The 23,388-nt window shown below is 42.6% G+C and overlaps 3 protein-coding genes and 2 long non-coding RNA genes across 9 annotated transcripts; 2 read left to right on the forward strand and 3 right to left on the reverse strand.

Annotated features, from left to right (window-relative positions):
- Nucleotides 1-69: 69 nt before the first annotated feature.
- On the reverse strand, nucleotides 70-6,562 carry prodh2 (proline dehydrogenase 2). Its single transcript, XM_058061740.1, has 10 exons — nucleotides 6,130-6,562; nucleotides 4,369-4,559; nucleotides 4,156-4,282; nucleotides 3,262-3,333; nucleotides 3,110-3,190; nucleotides 2,877-3,020; nucleotides 2,606-2,772; nucleotides 1,766-1,876; nucleotides 1,603-1,691; nucleotides 70-1,528 (listed from the first exon to the last, which is right to left on the reverse strand). The coding sequence occupies exons 1-10, from the start codon at nucleotides 6,427-6,429 to the stop codon at nucleotides 1,359-1,361; spliced, it is 1,452 nt and encodes a 483-aa protein (XP_057917723.1). The 5' UTR covers nucleotides 6,430-6,562; the 3' UTR covers nucleotides 70-1,358.
- LOC131109583 (uncharacterized) lies at nucleotides 2,164-3,818 on the forward strand. Its single transcript, XR_009120756.1, has 4 exons — nucleotides 2,164-2,401; nucleotides 2,627-2,778; nucleotides 3,089-3,322; nucleotides 3,669-3,818. It is a non-coding gene; the product is annotated as an uncharacterized LOC131109583 (long non-coding RNA).
- Nucleotides 5,167-22,720, forward strand: LOC131109584 (uncharacterized). 4 transcript variants are annotated; one of them, XR_009120759.1, is made up of 6 exons: nucleotides 5,167-5,261; nucleotides 6,116-6,258; nucleotides 9,338-9,450; nucleotides 19,432-19,522; nucleotides 19,617-19,729; nucleotides 21,008-22,720. It is a non-coding gene; the product is annotated as an uncharacterized LOC131109584 (long non-coding RNA). The 4 variants fall into 4 exon arrangements; XR_009120760.1 differs by having other exon boundaries at nucleotides 9,338-9,409; XR_009120758.1 differs by lacking the exon at nucleotides 9,338-9,450 and having other exon boundaries at nucleotides 19,856-22,720.
- On the reverse strand, nucleotides 9,006-12,712 carry tbx6 (T-box transcription factor 6). The gene is made up of 8 exons (XM_058061744.1): nucleotides 12,643-12,712; nucleotides 12,334-12,526; nucleotides 11,991-12,258; nucleotides 11,765-11,908; nucleotides 11,631-11,701; nucleotides 11,500-11,558; nucleotides 10,502-10,829; nucleotides 9,006-10,385 (listed from the first exon to the last, which is right to left on the reverse strand). The coding sequence occupies exons 1-8, from the start codon at nucleotides 12,710-12,712 to the stop codon at nucleotides 9,308-9,310; spliced, it is 2,211 nt and encodes a 736-aa protein (XP_057917727.1). The 3' UTR covers nucleotides 9,006-9,307.
- On the reverse strand, nucleotides 17,751-22,247 carry nif3l1 (NIF3 NGG1 interacting factor 3-like 1 (S. cerevisiae)). 2 transcript variants are annotated; one of them, XM_058061741.1, is made up of 7 exons: nucleotides 22,165-22,247; nucleotides 21,125-21,621; nucleotides 20,888-21,038; nucleotides 20,659-20,782; nucleotides 19,595-19,733; nucleotides 19,421-19,504; nucleotides 17,751-18,003 (listed from the first exon to the last, which is right to left on the reverse strand). In XM_058061741.1, coding segments are annotated over exons 1-7 (1,182 nt in total). In that variant the 5' UTR covers nucleotides 22,167-22,247; the 3' UTR covers nucleotides 17,751-17,818. The 2 variants fall into 2 exon arrangements, with proteins under 2 accessions (XP_057917724.1, XP_057917725.1); XM_058061742.1 differs by lacking the exon at nucleotides 22,165-22,247 and adding an exon at nucleotides 22,082-22,151.
- Nucleotides 22,721-23,388: the final 668 nt, after the last annotated feature.

Genomic DNA, 23,388 nt, shown 5'->3' on the forward strand with positions numbered 1-23,388 from the left:
TGCCTCCCTCTTTTTAGTAAGCATGAATTTCATTGGATTACATTGACTACAAAGGAGGAGTCTACTGCATTTTGAAAAATGATACACATATTTTATTGGCTACAGCAAAAAAATATACAGTTAAAGTGCATAATAAGTTTCTTCCACATCCAGTATATACCCTTTGCTACATTTTGCCATATACCAAACTAAATTAATTAATTACGATAATATTCAATGTCTAACACAGGGGTGTCCAATGCAGCGTGGGGACCATTTGTGGCACTATTTGGCACAAATCTGAAAAGTCATTTTACAAAAATAAAGTCAAAATATTAAGAGGAAAAAAGTTGTAATCTAACATGGAAGACATAATTTTACGAGAACGGAATATGAGGAAAAATTAGTAACAATTACTAAAAAAAAAAAAAACAAGTGTTAATATGAAATTTGAAAACCATGAATGAAGTTGTAACTTAGGTTGTGGAAAAAGTCATTACGGGAATAGAAGTATATGTGAAGCAAGTCAAAATTATGAGACAAAAGTGTAGGGCGGTCGAGTGGTTAGCACACAGACCTCACAGCTAGGAGACCAGGGTTCAATTCCACCCTCGGCCATCTCTGTGTGGACTTTGCATGTTCTCCCCGTGCATGCGGGGGTTTTCTCCGGGTACTCCGGTTTCCTCCCACATTCCAAAAACATGCTAGGTTAATTGGCGACTCCAAATTGTCCATAGGTATGAATGTGAGTGTGAATGGTTGTTTGTCTATATGTGCTCTGTGATTGGCTGGCTGGCCACCAGTCCAGGGTGTACCCGGCCTCTCGCCTGAAGACAGCTGGGATAGGCTCCAGCACCCCCGAGACCCTCGTGAGGAAAAGCAGTAGAAAATGAATGAATGAATGAATGTTGTAATCTGACATAGAAGTCATAATTTTACAAGAACTGAGGAAAAATTAGTAACACTTAAAAAACAAACAAACAAGTGTTAATATGAAAATTGAACACCATGAATTTAGTAAATTTAGGAAAATTTGGTTGTGTAAAAAGTCATTACGAGAATAGAATTATATGTGAAGCAAGTCAAAATTATGAGACAAAAAAAATTAAATCGTAATTGAGTAAAAGAAAGATGTCAATTTTGGAGAATAAAGTCAAAATATGGGAATAACAATGTACTGGATTCATATAGCATTTCAAGGTACCCTTTCAAAATATTCTATTATTTATTCACTCCATAATCTACATCCTGTATCCACAGCTGCCGTAGGTAGCCCCGACAAAAACATGGCTGCCAATTCACGCTTACGGCCTCTCCAAAGACCATCAATATGTGGCCCTTAGTGAAAAAGGTTTGGACACCCCTGGACTAGTGTGCTGTCAACTTGACCATCCGAGTCTCCTCAGGAACTCCCGCCTCAAAAGATCCCTTTCCTTTCGGATTCCCTGCAACACGGTACGGTTCTCCTGAGCCCGACGCACCAAGTAGGGGAGCGTGTCTTCCACTGACCCGTACGGCACCGACTTGTACACGGCGTAACCCTCCTTAGCTGAAAGGGAAGAGAAGCAGCGATTGGTTTCCATGACAACAAGGAATCTTATTAGATATGTTCATGTAGCTCACCGAGAGTGAGGGAGACGTGATCACACATCCCTAAAAGCTGACCAAAGCACACCGAGCCGCCATTTTTGTCTATGCCCAGTTCTTTAACCCTGAGTGTAATAAAACAATAGAATACATAAACCGGTGTTGTGTAACTCTGATTCTTATGTGGCCTTCACCTCACCCTTTGGCTGCACGCCTCACTGACTCTTCATTATGCGTGGCCACAATAATCCTGTAGCGTCCGGGGTCCTGGACAATGGCCTTCAGCATCACCTCCAGCAAGCCATTATAACTACACAAGTAGATATAAGGTCACGTATTTAACATCTTTCTCCTGGAAAATCAATCTGGCATCTTAATAGTTAAAAATCTATGATATTTTATCCAGGTTTTGGAAGGGGACAATACTGAATATAGCTTATAAGCATATATACTGTCATTTAATTTTTTTAACTATAACAGATGGCCGTTAGTAACATTAGCTGTGTTGATTTTATATGTATATGATTTTCTGCTGTAAAATGCTGTACCTCGTGGTGACCACTAAGTGGCAGTGTTGAACGTTTTTTGTGGAAACGTTTTAAAACCGCAATATAAGAACACTAAGCTAATCTAGCGTGTTCCCTGGGCTGAAAATCAATATCGCTTGTCAAGAATTTAATCGGGGAACGCTGGCGAAACAGTTTGATATCAAAGTATCCGCTCCGGTTGTAGTACTGCTCAAATTATTCATAATTATTATACTTTCATAACCAATTTTAGGCTGAAAGTCTAGACATAACTCATTAGACTCAAAACACCTTGCTAACCGATTCCGGTAGGTGATTTCAACTGTATTTTTTTTCGACACACGGGCGCAATGCGCATTATATTCGACAGGTGGTGCTGTTTTGCCAAAAAGTTAATTTCTATTATTTGGTGTAATACGACCACAATGTAAAGTAAATACAATTATAAATGTTTTTTTAAAAAGCTCTATTACTTCATACACGTTGGTTAAAAGGATAATTAATGTCCCAACTTGTCATTTGTGTCCTCCCAGCTGTCTTGGACGGGATCCGGGCGACCTTCCTTCACTGCGAGCTTCCGTTCTTTGTCCATGTAGGCTCCTCTCACTAGCTTCACTCCTAAACAGAAACCTTCATCCTTGGACTGAGCTAGAGCTTCCAGAAGAAGAGTCCGTGTTTCCTGAGAGTAAGCATTTTTAGTTAATTAAAAAAAAAAAGAAAAAACTTTTTTTTAGCATTTTGAGTGTATAGTGTGTTTACACTGTATGACAGCATGGAAGGTACCTTCAGGTAACACTGGTATGTATTCCAAATCCAGGCGCTATCTTTGTTGAACTTTTTCATCATCGCCATGGTAACAAGGGACATGGCGGGGTTCATGAAGGTGTATTCCGCATCAACTAGGATGCGTACTTTGTTGACACTAGCCTGAGCAACACACAGTTTATAGTATCTCTAGTATGTCAGCCATTTTATTTGTTGTTGTTTTATTGAAGGTGGTGTGTTCAATGTCTCACCTCGGCTATGCGGTTGAGGCGCCGCAGGCTGCAGAGCAAGTGCGCTGCCTCGCTCTCCTCCAAACCGGGGAAGTTGACAGTCTGAAAGGTGGCCAAGAGGTCAAAGGTCAGGTGTTGGTGGACAATGGAAACAGGGTGTAATGTGGACGCACCTCTCCATTCATGGCTCGGACCAGGAGGTCCAGGTCGTAGGGTTGTTTGGAGATGACGGTGGTGAGTTTGACCTACATGGACACACAATATCGACTTCTTTAGTTGCAAATTTGTAACCTTTATTTCCAATTTATTTTCAGTACTTAAATTTAATGAAAATAGTCAAGAGTATTGCAAATACCACCTCAATTTCTTTTGCTTTGTGTACATGTTACCAAAGTATTTTTATATCACTCTTAACCATATGCTCATTTTCGGCCCTTTGTATTGAGTTGTGGACTTCTATAGAGCACCTACACCACACAATAACCCACACAGAAAGCTTTCTAGATCTTCCAGAATCTGCACCTATTCCAGCTGTATTTCCTTGGATTTCCAAAACTATTTTAATTTATTTCACCCACAGCCCGCCTCTGGGCAAACCCACTCCGCTGTAATTGGTTGCACTCACAAAGACTCCGGAGGACTTCCAGACTACTGCCGAACCCCACTTTCTAATTTTGGTGTTGATAATAAATGAATAAACCCTTATATTGCTCTTAACCATATGCTCATTTTTGGCCCTTTGTATTGAGTTGTGGACTTCTATAGAGCACCTACACCACACAATAACCCACACAGAAAGCTTTCTAGATCTTCCAGAATCTGCACCTATTCCAGCTGTATTTCCTTGGATTTCCCAAACTATTTTAATTTATTTCACGCACAGCCCGCCTCTGGGGAAACCCAATCCGCTGTAATTGGTTGCACTCATAAAGACTCCGGAGGACTTCCAGACTACTGCCGAACCCCACTTTCTAATTTTTGGTGTATAGGAGTTGATAATAAATGAATAAACCCTTTGGAGAGCTACCGGTAGATCATGATCTGCGCCTCACACAACGTCTTCTTACACAAAGTTCAGGGCTGAGCAGCGCCGTGATCTTCAACTGCATCATTGGATCTTTGCTCCAGGCATTGCTGTGCGACATGCGCACACATTCTAACATGGCCTCCATGTTGTCATTATATCGCGTCTCCCTGCAGGTGACACATGCACACACAGCATTGTAACTACTATGGAAGGTTTGCTTTGGTTTGATTTAAACATGAAACACAATCCTGACCCGGTGCTCTCCCCCAGATCCTCCTCGATGGGGACGGCCAGCATGGGCCTCAGTCCCAGCAGGTTCATCTTCTCCATGGACTCGGAGATCTCCTTCTCATTCACCCCAGCCACAAACTGAGCGTAGACCGTGGGCCTGAGCAGTGACGAGAACAGGCGCCTACCCAGAATGCTGCGGGCCACTGACATCAGCTGCAAAGAGACATCACATGATGTAAACACTGACCTGATAGCCTTGTTGTTATGTGAGTATGTGGCATGATGGCATTTACCTGTTCTTTTACAAAACTCTATTTATATTTAGTCATTTTTCTTTTTCGCCAGGGGAAGCTAACGCCAAACACCAAAGACCCAGGCCGCACACTAAAATGTCTATCCAGAGCTACAGCTGCTTTTTCCACTCAGGTAGGTCAGGTAAATGCTTCACAAACTGCTGGTCAATGTGTTGCATGTCAATAATTCCTGGGTCACTGATTGTCAGCTGTTAATGTGTTTACATAAATGTGGTAAATAAATACATTAATATTATATAAATATATAAATATATATATATATATATATATATATATATATATACACACATTGGCACATTGGTGTATATATATATATATATATATATACACACACACACACACACACACACGAATAATTACTTTTTTTTTACTAATAATTAATTCGAACAAAAACTTTTCAATGTTTGTATTCGGGAACAATTAAAACATCAGAAAGCTGCTTTTGCTCGTGAGACCGGAGCGCGTGCCCGGATCAGCCAATGAGCGACTGGTGTTCAGCAGTCGGGGGTGGAGACAGAGCAGTCTGCCCGCCCCTCATAATTGGCCGCGGCGGCGGCGGAGGAGGAGGACGCTGAACTTAGTTGGATCCGTATTTTGCTTTGTAAACATACTACCTTTCAATTCAACTGGGTTTAATATGCTGTTATCAGTAATAGAGGAGTTTGACCGGGAGATTAGGAGATTATTCTGTTGGGCTGCATTTAGTTGCTATTTATTTCTGCGGTTCGGCGTTCACCTGTTGCCTGTGTTAGCATTAGCTCGCTAACGTTAAGGCTGTTGACAGTGTAACGTTCACATTGGCTTTAAACAGTTAAGTAAGTAAGGCTTGGGAACTTGTGTAGAATTGGCACTTCTGGGTGGTATTTGGTACCGTTTAAGTTAGTGGGGGGTTAAGTGTGTGTGTGTGGGGGGGGGGGGGTGTCTGTGCACTAGACAATAACTACAACGTGTCGGATGCTTAACGTAACTGTTTACGTCCACCAACACACTTTACGTTAACCGGTAAACTTGACTGCCAAGCCTTAAAGGAACAGTAACCCCTCACAAACCACACACTCATGTATGAACATAACAATGTTTACAATGATATTTAGTAGTTTTTGGTTCAGACCGATTGTGTTTGTGATTTTCTATATGTAAATTATTTATTTATTATTTATTGGGAGGGGCAGGCTCAGGATTTTTTTTACTTTAAGCCTTGTAAATGTGAAACTCTTTCATGGTGATTCACACATCAAATTACACCAAGAAACCTCAGACGTCAACAAGCCAAAAGGAATAGTAAGAAGCAAATGTTAGTATTTAATCATGTCATCTCTTTGTGATGACTAGATATGGATATTTGCCACACAAATAATTGCATTTAACAATGATATGCTTTTGTTTTCATTTGTGTATTTACATTCATAAAGCAGAACTGAAACATGTGAAACAATAGACTCCTTTGTTGTGCAGATGATCAGGCTCACCTTGTCGCAGTTGTTTACCAACACGGGGAAGGAGCAGAAGCGGAATATGCCCAGAGCGCGAAGCAACTCGCCCATACTCTTGACCTGGAAAGCTTTGGGATCCTCAAAGGCCAAAGACGAGGCCAGGAGGTCAGTCGACTTGTCTGTAGCCACCATCTTATGGGAGACTGTGCTCATAAGCCTCACAGAGAGGATGTATTGGCGTGAGGTGCGCAGGCAAGTGAACATCATCTTCCCTGTGTGGCGTTCACGACCGTAGTACAGGTGTCGGCGTTGTTTTCCTGTGCATGAGCAGAGCATACATGTAATGGAATACAAGCTGTAAAACTGGTCCTGTCATGTTTGGTTAGATAACAGGTATTTGTACTTGTTATCCTTTCATTCATTAAGCACTCATCCAGCCAAGACTTGTTCCCGACACCTTACCTGACCTCACCTTCGTGTCAATAGATCAATGTTCCGCTGAGGTTGGAAACAGAAAACACCCACTTGTTAATGAGTGACTTTAGGGGAAATTGGAGCAAACATCAAGTTGACCCTTAGCATCAACCCTCAAGTGTTACCTCAATGTCAGCGAATCAACCCTTGATCACATTCATTGGAATACTTTTCACATTTTAACTCCAACAGTTGTCATTTGCATCATGCACAGTCTATCATTTGCATCATGCACAGTCAGGGTCACCTAAGAAGAATTTCATTTTCCAACTCTTGGCCGTATGAAGAAATAGGTAGCAGCTATACCATTACACCATCACAGACTAACAGATATGTAAGTGAATTTGGTCATTTTATTCTCTTATTCTGCTGCATGCTTTCAACTTACAGGCTTTTTTTTAATGTGAAAAAAATCGGCCAACCCTCCCGCTGCAGTGGGATGGATTTTAATCATCATGTCATGTGATGTTCCTTAATGCCATACCAGACCATTTGTCTACTGATAAAAAATATTCCACACATGGATAGAATTGCTGTTAATACTGTGTTGTTAATATTGAATTGGTCGATTGGTGCTGATTGAACTTTTGAGGCACACATATTTTCTCCAGGGAATTAAGTTAACTGTCAACTTCTCATGTTGAAGATGTTGTTACATATTGAGAAGGCGCCACTTCAAATGTCTAAGGGCAAGCCAATCTGTCTGCAGAGGGGAAATGATTAACCGACCTCCTTGCACCAGCCTCATCATTTATCTCTGAGATGACCTACTGAATGATAACAAATATTTGCCAAACCGGCTATGTAACATTGCAGTAAAAATAAACATATTTTTAGTTCACTTAAGTCATTAAAGTAGACTTTATGTGGCTTTTAAATCAGAAGTTAAACAAAATAAAATTCAATTTTAGCGGATCTTTGTTCTATTAAGTTTTATTTATCTAGAAGTTTTATTTATGCAATTGTGTCATCCACCCTGGGCAATGTCTGTGTGGAGTTTGCATGTTCTCCCGTTGCATGCGTGGGTTTTCTTCGGGTACTTTTCCTCTTAGCGGCCTGCCAATCAGAACCCCACCCCAGTGAGGAACGGTTTCCTCCCACATTCCAAAAACTAGGTTAATTGGCGACTCCAAATTGTCCATAGGTATGAATGTGAGTGTGAATGGTTGTTTGTCTATATGTGCCCTGTGATTGGCTGGTGAGGCTGGTACACCGCCTCTCACCCAAAGACAGTTGGGATAGGCTCCAGCATAACCGTAACTTTAGTGAGGATAAGCGGCATAGAAAATAAATGAATGAATGAATTTCAAAATGTAATAATTAGCAAAATTGTTACATTTCAGGATTTATGTTTAATGGTGTGTTCAAGACATGTAGGATATAAGACAATTGACACTTAAAACGTTTTGTTTTTCCGAAATATTAGGGTATTTAGGTTATAATACATATAAGGCATAATTAGGATAGGCTGCACGGCGTTCGAGCGGTTAGCGCATAGACCTCACAGCTAGGAGACCAGGGTTCAATTCCACCCTCGGCCATCTCTGTGTGGAGTTTGCATGTTCTCCCCGTGCATGTGTGGGTTTTCTCCGGGTACTCTTTTAGGAAAATCTTTTTAATATAGTGATGTCATCCGGGACTTTTTTAAAAATTAACTCTTGAGTAAACAACAAAAATCCACAAATAATACCAACTTTAAATCTTATGTCATGTCATTAATATACAAGTTAAACACTTTTGGTCCCAGTATTGACCCCTGGGGTACTCCACATGTAATATTTATATACACAATATGTAATAATATATGTATAATATGTAATAATAACGAGCTGCATGGTGAACAAGTGGTTAGCGCGCAGGCCTCACAGCTAGGAGACACAAGTTCAATTCCACCCTCAGCCATCTCGGTGTGGAGTTTGCATGTTGCAAACTCGTGCATGCGTGGGTTTTCTCCGGGTACTCCGGTTTCCTCCCACATTCCAAAAACATGCTAGGTTAATTGGCGACTCCAAATTGTCCATAGGTATGAATGTGAGTGTGAATGGTTGTTTGTCTATATGTGCCCTGTGATTGGCTGGCCACCAGTCCAGGGTGTACCCCGCCCCTCGCCCAAAGACAGCTGGGATAGGCTCCAGCACCCCCGCGATCCTTGTGAAAATAAGCGGTAGAAAATGAATGAATGTCTAAGTTTAGCACGGCAAAAAATTGGTTCGCGTGGAGGTCTCACAGCTAGGAGACAAGGGTTCAATTCCACCCTCGGCCATCTATGTGTGGAGTTTGCATGTTCTCCTCGTGCATGCGTGGGTTTTCCCCGGGTACTCCGGTTTCCGCCCACATTCCAAAAACATGCTAGGTTAATTGGCGACTCCAAATTGTCCATAGGTATGAATGTGAGTGTGAATGGTTGTTTGTCTACGTATATATGCCCTGTGATTGGCTGGCCACCAGTCCAGGGTGTACCCCGCCTCTCGCCCGAAGACAGCTGGGATAGGCTCCAGCACTCCCGCGATCCTTGTGAGGATAAGCGGTAGAAAATGAATGAATAAATCACACCTGCTTTTAAGTTTATTTTTTGATTGCATACACTAGAATTGATATTTAAACAAAGCTTTATTTACAAATCTCTGTGAACAAATGAACTACATCAATGCTACTCGTAGGTAATTACCCTAAAAGCGCTATCAATACAAAACATTTTTTTAGAATCAGTGTCCTTTTTTTATGAATGAATGAATGAATTTTAGAACACAGCTCTTGTGCTCATGTCCAGGAAGGACCCCTGAGGATGGGCGTGGCCATGCTGATGTCTATACAGATGCCTGAGGGGGATGGAGAGAGACGGGTGAGGGTCCTGGCACAGCCGAAGAGGATAGGAGGAAAATGGTGAATACATAGTTGGGGCTGCGGTGGAGGGCGGTCGGCAGGAAGGAAGGGGCGGCTCCCGCTGAGGGAGAATGGAGGGGTGATGCAGCATCATGTCGGAGCGGTAGGGGAACTCCATGGAGGTGTACAAGGGGGCCGGGTTGGCAAGGTTTTGGGGGTGAGCCGCTGGGGGCAGAGACGGCGTGGAGGAGAAGCAAGAGGAAGGTTGGAAAGGCAGGGAGGAAGGAGGGTGAGTGAATGAGGAAGGGGCGGGGAAACTGGCCTGTGCTTGGTGGGTCAGGCTGGAGAGGTGAAGGGCTTGGCTGGAGGTCATGTTTGGGAATGACAGGTTCTGCATGTGTGGCGGAAAAGCAAAGGACGCGCCGAGGGTGGGCTGTGTGGGGGCTTGGTTTTGAGTGGGGACGGGTAGAGCATTTACCTGAGTGGGATCAGCATTGGGATAAATGAATGCCTCTGTAGTTTGCTCTGTGGGGGAATTGTTGTCATTGTTGGGAAGGCTGTCATCTTGTTGCAGGAGCAAGGGAATTTGGTCTTGGGATTGACACGGTAACGGAGGAAAAGAGGTGTGCTGGGTTGGGGTGTGTGGGCTCATCATGTCCGGGTTGGCTGCAGGGATTGTGTGATACGAGGGAGAAGAAGAAGAGGTGGCGCAGGAGAGGAGTGGCTGCGGCGAGGAGGTGGTGGACTGTGGAGGAGTCGGAAAGGTGAAGGCGGTCTGCTGCAGAGAGGGCGATGTGGAGGACACAATGGACAGGGTGGGGGACGATGAGGCGGAGGAGAGGATGGAGGGATAGTCTATATTCGGGATAGCGGTCGGAGGCTCGTTTGAGGAAGCGGGGAAGGTGGAGGACTGAGGGAGAGGAGCGAAGGAAGAAGAGCTGGTCTGAGCTGTTGCAAAGGAGGAAGTGAACGCCGCCTCACCTAAGGATCTTGAACTGTGGGGGGGAGACATAGATTGTAGATTAGTGTCATGTCTTGCCACCCTTCTATTTGAGTACCAAATATGTGCTAATGTGTGCTAATTCAATTCCAATTATTCCCGCACACTTACCTTTCAATGATACCGTTTGTAACCTCACTTCCTGTTGCGTCCTGCATCCCACCACTCATAGAGAGATTGATATCAGGCATCTGGGACACCATGAAGACCTGGCCGAGGTCCAGACCCTGCTCCGGTACAAGGTTGTCCTGGAAGGGGGCCTCCTCTGGTGTAAACCCACATGACGGTTCCGCAGGCAGAGTGGCCAGGGAAGCCATGTTCAGGGTCTGAAGGTTTTCTCCGGTAATGTTAGGACTGGTGTTGTTTGGAGCGGCAGGGACAGTCGGGGTGGTGTCAGGATGGGCTAAGAGCTGAGTGGAGTCACATGGGTCGCAGTTCACTGAGGGAGACAGACGGGCACTTTTAGGAGCACTTTTATTTTTTTTTCTCCAAAATGTATCATTCAGGTGGCTGCACGGCGGTGGAGTGAGACCAGGGTTCAATCCCACCCTTGAATGAATGAATTTCAAAATGTAATAATTAGCAAAATTGTAACATTTCAGGATTTATGTTATAATGGTGTGTTCAAGATATGTAGGATATAAAACAATTGACACTTAAAACCTTTAGTTTTTCCGAAATATTTGGTTATTTAGGATATAATATATATATATATATAATGCATAGTTAGGATAGGCTGCACAACGTTCGAAAGGTTAGCGCGCAGACCTCACAGCTAGGAGACCAGGGTTCAAGTCCACCCTCGGTCATCTCTGTGTGGAGTTTGCATGTTCTCCCCGTGCATGCGTGGGTTTTCTCCGGGTACTCCGGTTTCCTCCCACATTCCAAAAACATGCTAGGTTAATTAGCGACTCCAAATTGTCCATAGGTATGAATGTGAGTGTGAATGGTTGTTTGTCTATATGTGCCCTGTGATTGGCTGGCCACCAGTCCAGGGTGTACCCCGCCTCTTGCCAGAAGACAGCTGGGATAGGCTCCAGCACCCCCGCAACCCTTGTGAGGAAAAGCATTAGAAAAAGAATGAATGAATGTATCATTCAGCCACTGACCTTCATCCATTGTTTCTGACAGGACAGCTAGCTTGCGCTTCTGTCTTGCGTCTCTTTGTCTGTAGAGGGAAATAAACATGACAATACTGCAGACTGAACCGAACTGCATGGTTGTCTTTATCAGTAATTACTTTTTGCTATTCATCCCTTCTTCCCGGAAGCCTTTGGCAAAGGGGTTGGAGTTGATTTTCAGCTCTGTAATCTAAAAACATTAAAGTCATCTATTAGTACAATTACATAAGAAGATATTTCCAAATTGCAGTACCTTGTTGTTCTGGTAGGCGGTGACTGTGATGAACTGTGTCTCAGGGAAGATAAAGGAGTGCTGTCCTCCACCCCACCTTAACATATCCCTGGCCTCAATCACGTGCACTCTGGGCTGGTAACGATGCAGGGAGTGGAGGATAATCTGCGGAATAAAAAAAGAAAAAGAAAGAGGTTAGTGTACCGTGGACGTGTTTTTTTGCCGCCACCCCCTTGGCGATGCATACATGTCCCTGTGAGTCCAGTGTGTTGTTGGTGAGCTTGGCATAGTGGAAGGAGATGGTGCGGCTCTGCCAGTGAGCGCCGGTGGCGGGGGAATCCGGGTGGATGAACACTCGGTCGGGAAGCCTGGCCTCAGCCCCGCCCACCGCCTGCCATCCTCCTCCTTGGAAGCGGTAGCGGGAGTTGTCCAGTGGGGTAATGTCCAGGAGAAGGATGTAGCGTAGGGATGGGTTCAGGCCGGAAAGCTTCAACTTCATACCTGGAAACATCCGTCTTGTCGGAGAGGGAAAGGAAAGGAGTGAGTACGAGAAGGTCAAGGGTCAACTGAGGTTTTAAGTCTCCACTTACCTGCCCTTTTTGGTGATGATCATCTCCGTTCCCACTGAGCTGAACTGCTTCCATAGGGAAGAGTTCTCCAGCTCCATTTTCACGTCGTCTTTTTGCGCAGGCTCGCTGTGGACCGTCGGTGGAGCCACAAGTCTCGAGGACAAGGCTTTGGATGCCGTTGCGTCACACGACACAGGGAACAACGGCTCTCGATCTTTGGGAGGAGCAGAGAAACACTGGGGATGTGTTACAGTTGTAACAATTGCAGGATGCCCATTAGGATACATTACGGTTGTCTATGACCATAAAGGTTTAAAGGGGCCCTCTCACCTCTATAATAGCAGTCTGCAAGCCTCTGGGGTCCCAGATTCAAACTGGGGTGCATGTCCACACCAAGCATTGTGGGCCTCTGTCTTATTCAGCTGGGGAATCTCCCCACCGCGGCTTTTCCTTGTGGTGATTCTTCTTCTTCTTCCTTGGACCCAAATGCCCTCACCGCTGATGGGCTCTGTTAAATAGGTGTGTGGCTGCTAACACATGGACGACAAATGGCCACATTTTCACACCAACTTCCTCAACACCTTCATCTATCCATCCATCTATCTATCTATTAGGGCTCCTAATTCCATGTTCATCACTGATGTGATTAAAAAACACTTATATGCTAGGACTACGTTAAAAAGCCATAGCATTTCAGTATGTGGAATCAAACTATGGAATGGATTGAGTAAGACCCTCAAACAATGCACAACGATGAGCCAATTCAAGAAACAATACAAGCAGTTGATGTTTGCTAAATACAAGGATGAAGAGTCTTGAACCAGTCATGATGTGCTATATATATATCACTATATTGACACTTACTATGGTACCCATTATGTCATTGGATGCTCATATCACCTCGTACTTTGGTATGTGACAAAAATAAAATAAAATTTAAAAAAATTAAAAATTTAGTTATTTTTTTAAATTAAATTCTATTGGGAAAGCAGGAAGTGAACAAATGTAACAGTTATTGATTGTAAAAGTACCATATATATATCACTATACTGACACTTACTATGGTACCCATCATGTCATTGGATGCTCATATCACCTCGTACTTCGGTACGTGACAAAAAAAACCTTATATATTCGGAAAGCAGGAAGTGAACAAATGTAACAGTTACTGATTGTAAAAGTACCAGATGGAGGGGTAGGATTTAATAAGCTTTGCTTCTTCCTACTCCTTTTGGACATGTGGAACTGTGAACTGATTATGGGATGCATTCAATTGTAATCTGATGCATGTTCAAATGAAATAAAACCACTACCATTACAAAAGGACATCATTGACATTGTCAATAATTATAAAATAAATCATCAACTGATTGTAATGGAAACAATAAAAAGGGTTATTAACGAGATCGTAGAACCGCTGACGTATATCAGTAATTTATCACTGCAGACTGGTACATTTCCTAACAAAATAAAATTGAGGCCAAAATAAAAAGCAATTAAAATATTCATTCATTTTCTACCGCTTTTCCTCACGAGGGTTGCAGGGGATGCTGGAGCCTATCCCAGCTGTCTTTGGGCGAGAGGCGGGGTACACCCGGAGTATCCGGAGAAAACCCACGCATGCACGGGGAGAACATGCAAACTCCACACCGAGATGACCGAGGGTGGAGTTGAACTTGTGTCTCCTAGCTGTGAGGCCTGCGTGCTAACCACTCGATCACCGTACAGCCAAGAAGCCCTGTAAATGTTACATTAATTAATTAATTCATTTTCTACCGCTTATCCTCACGAAGGTCGCGGGGGTGCTGGAGCCTATCCCAGCTGTCTTCGGGCGAGAGGCGGGGTACACCCTGGACTGGTGGCCAGCCAATCACAGGGCACATATAGACAAACAACCATTCACACTCACATTCATACCTATGGACAATTTGCAGTCGCCAATTAACCTAGCATGTTTTTGGAATGTGGGAGGAAACCGGAGTACCCGGAGAAAACCCACGCATGCACGGGGAGAACATGCAAACTCCACACAGAGATGGCCGAGGGTGGAATTGAACTTGTGTCTCCTAGGTGTGAGGCCTGCGCGCTAACCACTTGTTCACCATGCAGCCCGTTATTATTACATATTATACATATATTATTACATATTGTGTATATAAATATTACATGTGGAGTACCCCAGGGGTCAATAATGGGACCAAAAGTGTTCAACTTGTATATTAATGATATGACATAAGATTTAAAGTTGGTATTATTTGTGGATTTTTGTTGTTTACTCAAGAGTTAATTTTTAAAAAAGTCACGGATGACATCACTATATTAAAACGATTATCCTTGAACCGAAGTTCAAATTGCATTTGCTAATTAATTACATGTATTGCAGTCTAGTGGTGACTAGACAGAGTAAAAATGGAAGGAAAAAGACGTTTACAAGCCGGTGGTCCCCCTGCTGCTCACTGATGGCTTCATGACATGTCTCTTCCTCTCAGCAGTTTAGTGTGTTTAGTCTTCCTCAGCAGGGAGTCTTTTGAGGAAGCCACCTGGGCCGCTTGCTGCAATTTGGCCACACAGAACACAAACGAATAGAAGTTGACTTTAGAGGTTTGAAAGCTTCATGTACCACTGTGTTTATTATTGTTGTTGTACTTTGTTGTACTGTAATCATGTAGTCATGTTGTGTTGGCGGTGGTCTAGTGGTTAGCGTGCAGACCTCACAGCTAGGAGACCAGGGTTCAATTCCACCCTCGGCCATCTCTGTGTGGAGTTTGCATGTGTGGGTTTTCTCCGGGTACTCCGGTTTCCTCCCACATTCCAAAAACATGCTAGGTTAATTGGCCACTCCAAATTGTCCATAGGTATGAATGTGAGTGTGAATGGTTGTTTGTCTATATGTGCGACCCTCGTGAGGAAAAAGCGGTAGAAAATGAATGAATAAATGTTGTGTTGGACAGCTGTGTTTAATGAAGTAAGCATTGAGTATTGATTATTATATATTAACCCCTTCCATGCTCAGTATAGTGACAACAGGACCGGGGTAACAGGAGAGTAAATGTTGTTCTAGTTGTTGTTTTCCTTCTCCATTTGTGTATGTATAAATCGCCCGAGGGGAAGTGGAGGTGTGAACGCCACAGACAAGAGAAAGCCTTGATGGTGGGCAACAAGTGGGGGTGTGGGCTTCTCTTATTAATGCTTTTACGAGCTGACAGGTGTGTCAGTGTAACAAACCAATAATGAGGAGTGCGAGTCGTATGTTTTTTTTACCTCTGCTGTTTGCACGGGGAGGGAAGACGGTTCATTAAGCATTTAGTAGCACACTCCTGTTCCTTCGCATGCATGTGCTAAGTAGCTTGAAGTGCATCCTTGTTTGCTTAATGAGGTCTAAAGGTCATTACAACCAAAAAGACAAGGTTCTCTGCATCAGTATCAGTCATACTAAATTATCATAGACTTTCTTTATTGTCATTGCACAATAACACAGCAGTGAAATTGCCAACGAAATGTCGTTGCCTGGTTCCAGTGTAATAATAAATAATAAATCATGACAATGAATTAAAATTAAAAGACCAGTCCAGGTTGTACCCCACCTCTCGACATAAGACCGCTGAGGACAAGCGCTATAGAAGGAGCTAGGGTCTGGGCGAGACTGGGCCGCATCAGGTTTTCCAAAAAAAAAAATGCATTTATTAAAAACAGAAAAATGAATAAACTTTGCTTTGGTTTCGTTTTTCTACAAGAAAAGCTCTGATAAAACATTCCACTGTTCTCAAATATCTTACTTTTTATTTTTCTACACAAAATAAGATGAAAAATAAATAAATCAAGAATCAAGAAAATCAATCAGTAATAAATAAATAAATATAATAATAATAAAACGGCAAATAATAAAAACTTAAGAAACCACATATAGTTGGTGGGTAGACAAATTATTTTTTTCAGATTAAAATGAACAAAGCATTATTAGAGCCCTGTAGACATGACAAAACACGACTATAGTCACATTTTTATTTACAACATATTGCGCAACTGCAGGGTCTTGAGACACATGCTAACTCGCAAACTAGAGAGCTAGCGAACTAAACGGTAGCCTTGAAGTTATTTCCTTTAAACTTAAATAGCCAAAAACTTACCACTTCCACACGGATAGGGAGGATAACTATTAACAGTTATTTAACCATTAACATGAACATTAATCAAACATAATAATTTTTTCTGGGTACATGATACCATACAGCAGGGGTGCTCATTAAGTCGATCGCGAGCTACCGGTCGATCGCGGAGGTGGTACTGGTCGATCGCTGGTCGATCGCGGCGTGACATTAAAAAAATATCATCCCAGCATCAATGCCGTCACATGATTGATATACAGGGCAGCCATTCAGATGACAACTGAATGTTGCCCTTCGGGCGACCAATCAAATCAAACAACGTCTCTAAGTGCAGCAGAACTTACGATGTCAGCCTATCATCCATCCCCGTTACTTGATTGACATACAGGACAACCAGTCAGATGACAACTGAATTTTGACCTTTAGGTCACCACTCATGCGTAAACAACGATGCAAAGTGCTAAGCTAGTCGGCGAATTGCGAGATTTTAAGCCCTCGCTAAAGTTTATGGTCACTAAAATGAGTGAAGGAGCTGGACCAAGTAAAAAGGCAAAAACTGGACCAAGTAAAAAGGCAAAAAACACATCACTTCCATACGGATATGGAATATTATACGGATATTGTGATACGGATATTATCCATGACTGATAAACATTTGGAAGTGTGCTTGAGGCTGGCTATCAGCAACTACTGTCCGGACTATGCATCCCTGGCTGGTTCAATTCAGTGCAAGTCATCAAAGTAAACTCAGGTAATTACAAAAAAATTTAATAGTTAATTATGTGTGTTTTGCAATATTGGCTCATTTGGTTATGTAAGGTACATCAACATACATTGTACGTACAAATAATCATCAATACATTTGAAAATAAATAGATGTTTTGCATTTTTGTAGTGGGTAGATCATTTTGACTCGGTCATTTTAAAAGTAGCTCGCATGCTGAAAAAGTGTGAGCACCCCTGCCATACAGCATCCATATCAAACTTGCGCGGGCCGCACTAACATTAAACTTTCATATCAAGGCGGGGGCCTCAAACTAGTGTCGGCCGCGTGTTTTGAGACCCCTGGTGTAGATAATGCACCAATTCTGACCCAATTCCCTTGAGCAAGATCCTTGATGAGGATTACTTTTTTTTTTTTTTTTGGTTGTTGCTTCTGCGTGCTCCTCAACTAAGGGAACGTTCGTGCTGGCTCGATAGGGACAAACATGATGTGAGTGATTATCAGGATTAAAACTTCCACAAATAAATCCCCTGCACGCATGAGATAAACACATTTTGATTGCACGACTCTTCTGATTTTTGTGTGGTATCATCTAACAAGACGATAAATCAGGTTATGTTTTTATTTTGAGGAAAAACATGAGAAATAAAAGCGACACGCATTCAGGATGAATACTTCAAACAACCACCAAAGGGTCCCGGTCAGCCTTGGACACCATCACGGTGACATTGGCAGGAAGACGTTGGGTCAGTTTGTCCCGGAAGACCGCCAGATAGCCACGCTCGCTGTTGCTGTGATCACTAAGGATGACACTGGTTCCCTTGGCAACTGCATCCAGAACATCATGGTGGGACATTTCCCCTATGCAATATTAAAATAACAAGTTAATTCTCAGATTATTGCTTTTATTCAATTTATCGCTTTATCACGACCTTTGCATGTACTCTAAAATGTTGCTACTTAGCTCTTAGTGTAAAACCAATGCAAACAAAATTGAACGGTACTTCGATGGTGGTAATCAACTTAATTTTTCAACTCCGGTGTCATGCCAGAGAGGTATCCATGATAAAAATCTGCAGGGGGCGGAGCTTATAGTATATTATATTATCTTGTGGGCGGCACGGTGGTCTAGGAGACCAGGGTTCAATCCCACCCTCGGGCATCTCTGTGTGGAGTTTGCATGTTCTCCCCGTGCATGCGTGGGTTTTTTCCGGGTACTCCGGTTTCCTCCCACATTCCAAAAACATGCTAGGTTAATTGGCGACTCCAAATTGTCCATAGGTATGAATGTGAGTGTGAATGGTTGTTTGTCTATATGTGCCCTGTGATTGGCTGGCCACCAGTCCAGGGTGTACCCCGCCTTACGCCCGAAGACAGCTGGGATAGGCTCCAGCACCCCCGCGACCCTCGTGAGGATAAGCGGTAGAAAATGAATGAATGAATATTATCTTGTGATATTACCTTGTTACGATCATGTTATCATTGTCAAATATTGGAATTGTAATACAAGACTACAATTATGTTTACTATAATTGGTGATAGAAGTATAAAAGTGTTATTTTGTAGTATTATTTCACGATAGCTCTAATAATGCTAAATACTGATGGTTGTCAACAGGTTTTTTATGCTCTGGCTATGCTACTTCACGGAAATTCACTTATCATGGTTGGGTATAGAACCAATTTACTGTACTAAATGAGGGATTACTGCACTTAATAAGTGGCCAATCCTTATTAAAGTTATAAAATGTACTTGGCATACATTCATTCATTTTCTACCGCTTTTTCCTCACGAGGGTCGCGGGGGTGCTGGAGCCTATCCCAGCTGTCTTCGGGCGAGAGGCGGGGTACACCGTGGACTGGTCGCCAGCCAGCCAATCACAGGCCACATATAGACAAACAACCATTCACACTCACATTCATACCTATGGACAATTTGGAGTCGCCAATTAACCTAACATGTTTTTGGAATGTGGGAGGAAACCGGAGTACCCGGAGAAAACCCACGCATGCACGGGGAGAACATGCAAACTCCACACAGAGATGGCCGAGGGTGGAATTGAACCCCGGGTCTCCTAGCTGTGAGGTCTGCGACTTGGCATACATGAGTTTTGAAATTTTGGAAAATAACTGCATTTCTCCAATTAGTGCCTGCTTTCAATATCAATTAACATGTTTGCGATTTTGATAGCCACAGCTATAATTACAACATTTATCGGGATTAAAAAAATAATAATAATAAAATTATGAAGTCATTGCAGTAATTTTGTTCATCCCACCTGTGATATAGAGGTCTGCTTGGACACCTTTCAGCACCGAAGCTCCTGATCCAGCACACACAGCAACAGTCCGCACAAAGGATTCTTGGAAGTAGGCAAAGAGTGAGTGAAACTTTTTTTTAATTTTTTTATTTGTCCTTTTTGTTTACCTGTGCAGATTACATGCTTACTCACCTTGTGTGCAACCCTGTCCAAGGGCCAAACGGAGGTGCGTCAAACCCATGTGAGACTTCATTTTCTGCACAGCTGTTGCTACAGTTAGCGGCTGGTCTAACACACCAAGTCGCCCTTGGCCGTGGTTCAACAAAGGTACCTAGAGGGGGGTCATGTCAGAACAGAAAGTGATGAAAATGTACACAATATTTTAACAAGTATATATAATATTTATTCATTCATTCATTCATTTTCAACCGCTTTTCCTCACAATGGTCACAGGGGGTGCTGGAGCCTATCCCAGCTGTCTTCGGGCGAGAGGCGGGGTACACCCTGGACTGGTGGCCAGCCAGCCAATCACAGGGCACATATAGACAAACAACCATTCACACTCACATTCATACCTATGGACAATTTGGAGTCGCTAATTAACCTAGCATGTTTTTGGAATGTGGGAGGAAACTGGAGTACCCGGAGAAAACATGCAAACTCCACACAGAGATGGCCGAGGGTGGAATTGAACCCTTGTCTCCTAGCTGTGAGGTCTATGCGCTAACCACTCGAACGCTGTGCAGCCTATCCTAATTATGCCTTGTATATATTATATCCTAAATAACCAAATATTTCAGAAAAACAAAGCGTTTTAAGTGTCAATTGTCTTATATCCTACATATCTTGAACACACCATTATAACATAAATCCTGAAATGTTACAATTTTGCTAATTATTACATTTTGAAATTCATTTTCTATGTCGCTTATCCTCACTAAGGTTACGAGTATGCTGGAGCCTATCCCAGCTGTCTTTGGGTGAAAGGCAGGGTACCAGCTTCACCAGCCAATCACAAGGCACATATAGACAAACAACCATTCACACTCACATTCATACCTATGGACAATTTGGAGTCGTCAATTAACCTAGCATGTTTTTGGAATGTGGGAGGAAACTGGAGTACCCGGAGAAAACATGCAAACTCCACACAGAGATGACCGAGGGTGGAATTGAACCCTGGTCTCCTAGCTGTTAGGTCTGCACGCTAACCACTCGAAAATTACCCCCAAACAAAAACATGATGTGTCGCTCACCTTTTCTAACTTCAGAATGCGGAGGGAATGGCAGGAAATGATGTGTTGTATCACTTTATCAACAACAGGGGTCAGCACTGAGTCACTGCAGTTGAGCCTGACTTGAGTGTAGTCATCATCAGCTCTGTGTAGGAAAGACAAAACAAAAATCTGACATTCTGCAATTTTTTTTAGGCCTGAGTTAATGTGATTAAGTGATTAATTTAAGTTTTCCTACTGCTGTATTAACCTGTGTGTGTCCTGTACTGTTGTCACAGGATCCAAAGCCTTCAGTTCCCCCAAAAGAGAATCTAAATGTTCAGTCCTGCTTTGGAACTCCACTATGTGAGTGTGCTTTGTGTTGTTGTAGGCCTGACTCAACACCGACACCTGACCACGACCTGAGAACCACATGGAGGACACCTTTTCAGAATGCATTAAATATGCAGATACGGTGACACAATTTCTGTTCCGAGCGTCTTCTCACCGAGCCCGCCAACCAGCCAGTCGTTAACTCCTCCTCTAACGCTGTCCCATGACGTGTGAGGGGAGAAGACAGCCATCCCAGCCTCCACGGCACGGATAGCCAATCGTTGCTTCCAGTCCTTCTGGACCAGACGCTTGATTGGTTGAAAGATCGGAGGATGGTACGAGACAATGAGATCACATCTGACCGCCTCCGCTTCCTCCATGACGTTATCGGTGAGGTCATTGGTGAGTAGGATGGTTTTCACAGGCCGCGGCTTGCTTGGCTCCACCAGCAGTCCCACATTGTCCCATGACTCGGCCAGTGAGAGGGGAGCGAGATCCTCCAACACCTGCACGACTTCATTTAGACCCATGAGGCCAGGGGCGGGGTTTTGATGGTTGTTGTTGTGTGACATTTGAAGGAGGGCACAGAAAAACCTGGTGGGAACCCGTCTGTAGCTGTCTGATGTCAATATCTTTTGAAGGTTCTTGTATCCAGTCAATACCAGGTGAGACCTGTAAAATTCACACCGCAAATAAATTCTCCAGTTTTTAATTCACTTCCTATAGCTATAACATTTTGGTATTGATTGTTTTCACTTATGTAATCAGTGGAATTGTTCCAAAAAAGTAATCCTTCATAAACCAGGAAGTAAGATGGACCAGTGAGGCAATATCTTCTGATTAAGGACAATATAATTCAACTTGACTCACTGGATGTTCCTAATGAGTGCTGCGATTGTTATGTTAACATATCATTAAGACCAATCAACAAAACAAAAATTACAAATATTAATTGAAATCTTTGCAAACGGACACAGGACCTAACAGTGCTAACCATTAGTTGCACTATTTTAAACCACATCTGCAATACACCGGCAGGCACACAGTGATAATTGTGAGCAAATAACAGCATCTGTGGCTAACTTCAGCTACAAGATGAACGAACGGTGTTGAAATATACTCTTTAATGTACCGTTTATAGTAGTACTAGTAGTACAACGCTCATAAGAACAAAAAAAACACGTTACTGGGCTGAAATGGCGCGCGCACACTTACATGAGAAGTTATGGGACTGTCTTTTCCTATTTCCGGTGACGTAACGGCAGAGCCGCTTGTGATTGGTCACATCCGCATCAAGACCGAGGAAGTTATGCCGACACGGCATCCGCTTCCGTTTTATGCCCCGGGCGGGTTTTCGCCGCCATTTTAGGGTGCTGAATCCAGAAAAAGTGCATTGAAAACATGCCCTCGGCAAATTACTCAGCCAATAGACCAGATATTTTTCATTTCATTTTTGAAGTTCCAAAAACAAAGAAAGGTATGTGTAATGTGTATGTTGGAGATATAGCACTTGTTGATGTAAATAAACGGGATATTGGACAATTAAGACTTAAAGTGTATATTGTATGGGACGCCCCACGCAATATATAGCTTTAAGCTAATTTTCTTTCACTGCGTGATTAATTAAATTTTTTGCAAATCAGATGACGCATTGTGTAAATACTTCCAGTTAAATATCTGTATAAGTACTTTTAAATCAAATTTCCGTTTCTTATGTATTTGTATTTGCTGACTTAATTCTATATTAATTGTATACTATATATTTTTTAAATATTACAAGCCCCCGCCACATAAAACTATGCATTCTAACCATCTTTCAAACAACAAAACATTTGTTTTTTAAAGTTCAGTTAATTTACATTAGTTGACAGGGCTGCTCTGCCACATCCAATATGGCGGACACACTGACATATTGCAGCAAGGGCCCTTTAGGTATATACGTATGTCTGTCATTGGTTATAATAGCTAATACATGTATAATACATTAATTTTAATCTTAAAACACTTATTTTAATTATATAGAAGCATATTATTACAGAAGCATATTATACATACAGACATGAACTATATCTATCCAAAAGATGTCAGACGGAGGGAAGAGGCTTAATAGAAAAAAGATGTTGAATTTTACTGCATTATGCAACCCAGTAATAAAAAAAAGAGTTTTTAAATATTATAAAACAATTTAATCTGAGCATGAAAAGATCAGAGGACAACTGTGTGGACGGCAGCTGGCCCTCCGGCAGATATACCGTCTGGGGATCCGCCACTTCTAAGAAGGATTATCACATCCTTTGCATGAACCCATTCAATCCATACACATGGAATAATACATTGTCGGAAGTTTATCGATGTTTAGAGGTGACTGTCAGGGTTTAAACCAGCGGTCCAGTTAGGTGCCGGCCGGGAGCAAGATGTCAGGCTATGAGTGGCTGCATC

The sequence above is a fragment of the Doryrhamphus excisus genome, chromosome 22 (assembly GCF_030265055.1).
Source record: "Doryrhamphus excisus isolate RoL2022-K1 chromosome 22, RoL_Dexc_1.0, whole genome shotgun sequence".
Lineage (NCBI taxonomy): Eukaryota > Metazoa > Chordata > Actinopteri > Syngnathiformes > Syngnathidae > Doryrhamphus > Doryrhamphus excisus.

Excerpts from the sequence above, each read along its gene's own strand:
- prodh2 (XM_058061740.1), bottom strand. The coding sequence starts at position 6,429 with ATGCTCTGCTCATGCACAGGAAAACAACGCCGACACCTGTACTACGGT. Across the intron at positions 4,283-4,368 it reads GATCTGGGGGAGAGCACCGG|GGAGACGCGATATAATGACA; the intron begins GTCAGGATTGTG and ends TGTCACCTGCAG. Across the intron at positions 1,529-1,602 it reads TCACGTCTCCCTCACTCTCG|CTAAGGAGGGTTACGCCGTG; the intron begins GTGAGCTACATG and ends CTTCCCTTTCAG.
- tbx6 (XM_058061744.1), bottom strand. The coding sequence starts at position 12,712 with ATGCTTGGTGTGGACATGCACCCCAGTTTGAATCTGGGACCCCAGAGG. Across the intron at positions 12,259-12,333 it reads ATCATCACCAAAAAGGGCAG|ACGGATGTTTCCAGGTATGA; the intron begins GTAAGTGGAGAC and ends CTCTCCGACAAG. Across the intron at positions 11,559-11,630 it reads GAAGGGATGAATAGCAAAAA|ACAAAGAGACGCAAGACAGA; the intron begins GTAATTACTGAT and ends TTCCCTCTACAG.
- nif3l1 (XM_058061741.1), bottom strand. Across the intron at positions 21,039-21,124 it reads CTGGCTGGTTGGCGGGCTCG|GTCGTGGTCAGGTGTCGGTG; the intron begins GTGAGAAGACGC and ends TGTGGTTCTCAG. Across the intron at positions 19,734-20,658 it reads GCATTCTGAAGTTAGAAAAG|GTACCTTTGTTGAACCACGG; the intron begins GTGAGCGACACA and ends ACCCCCCTCTAG.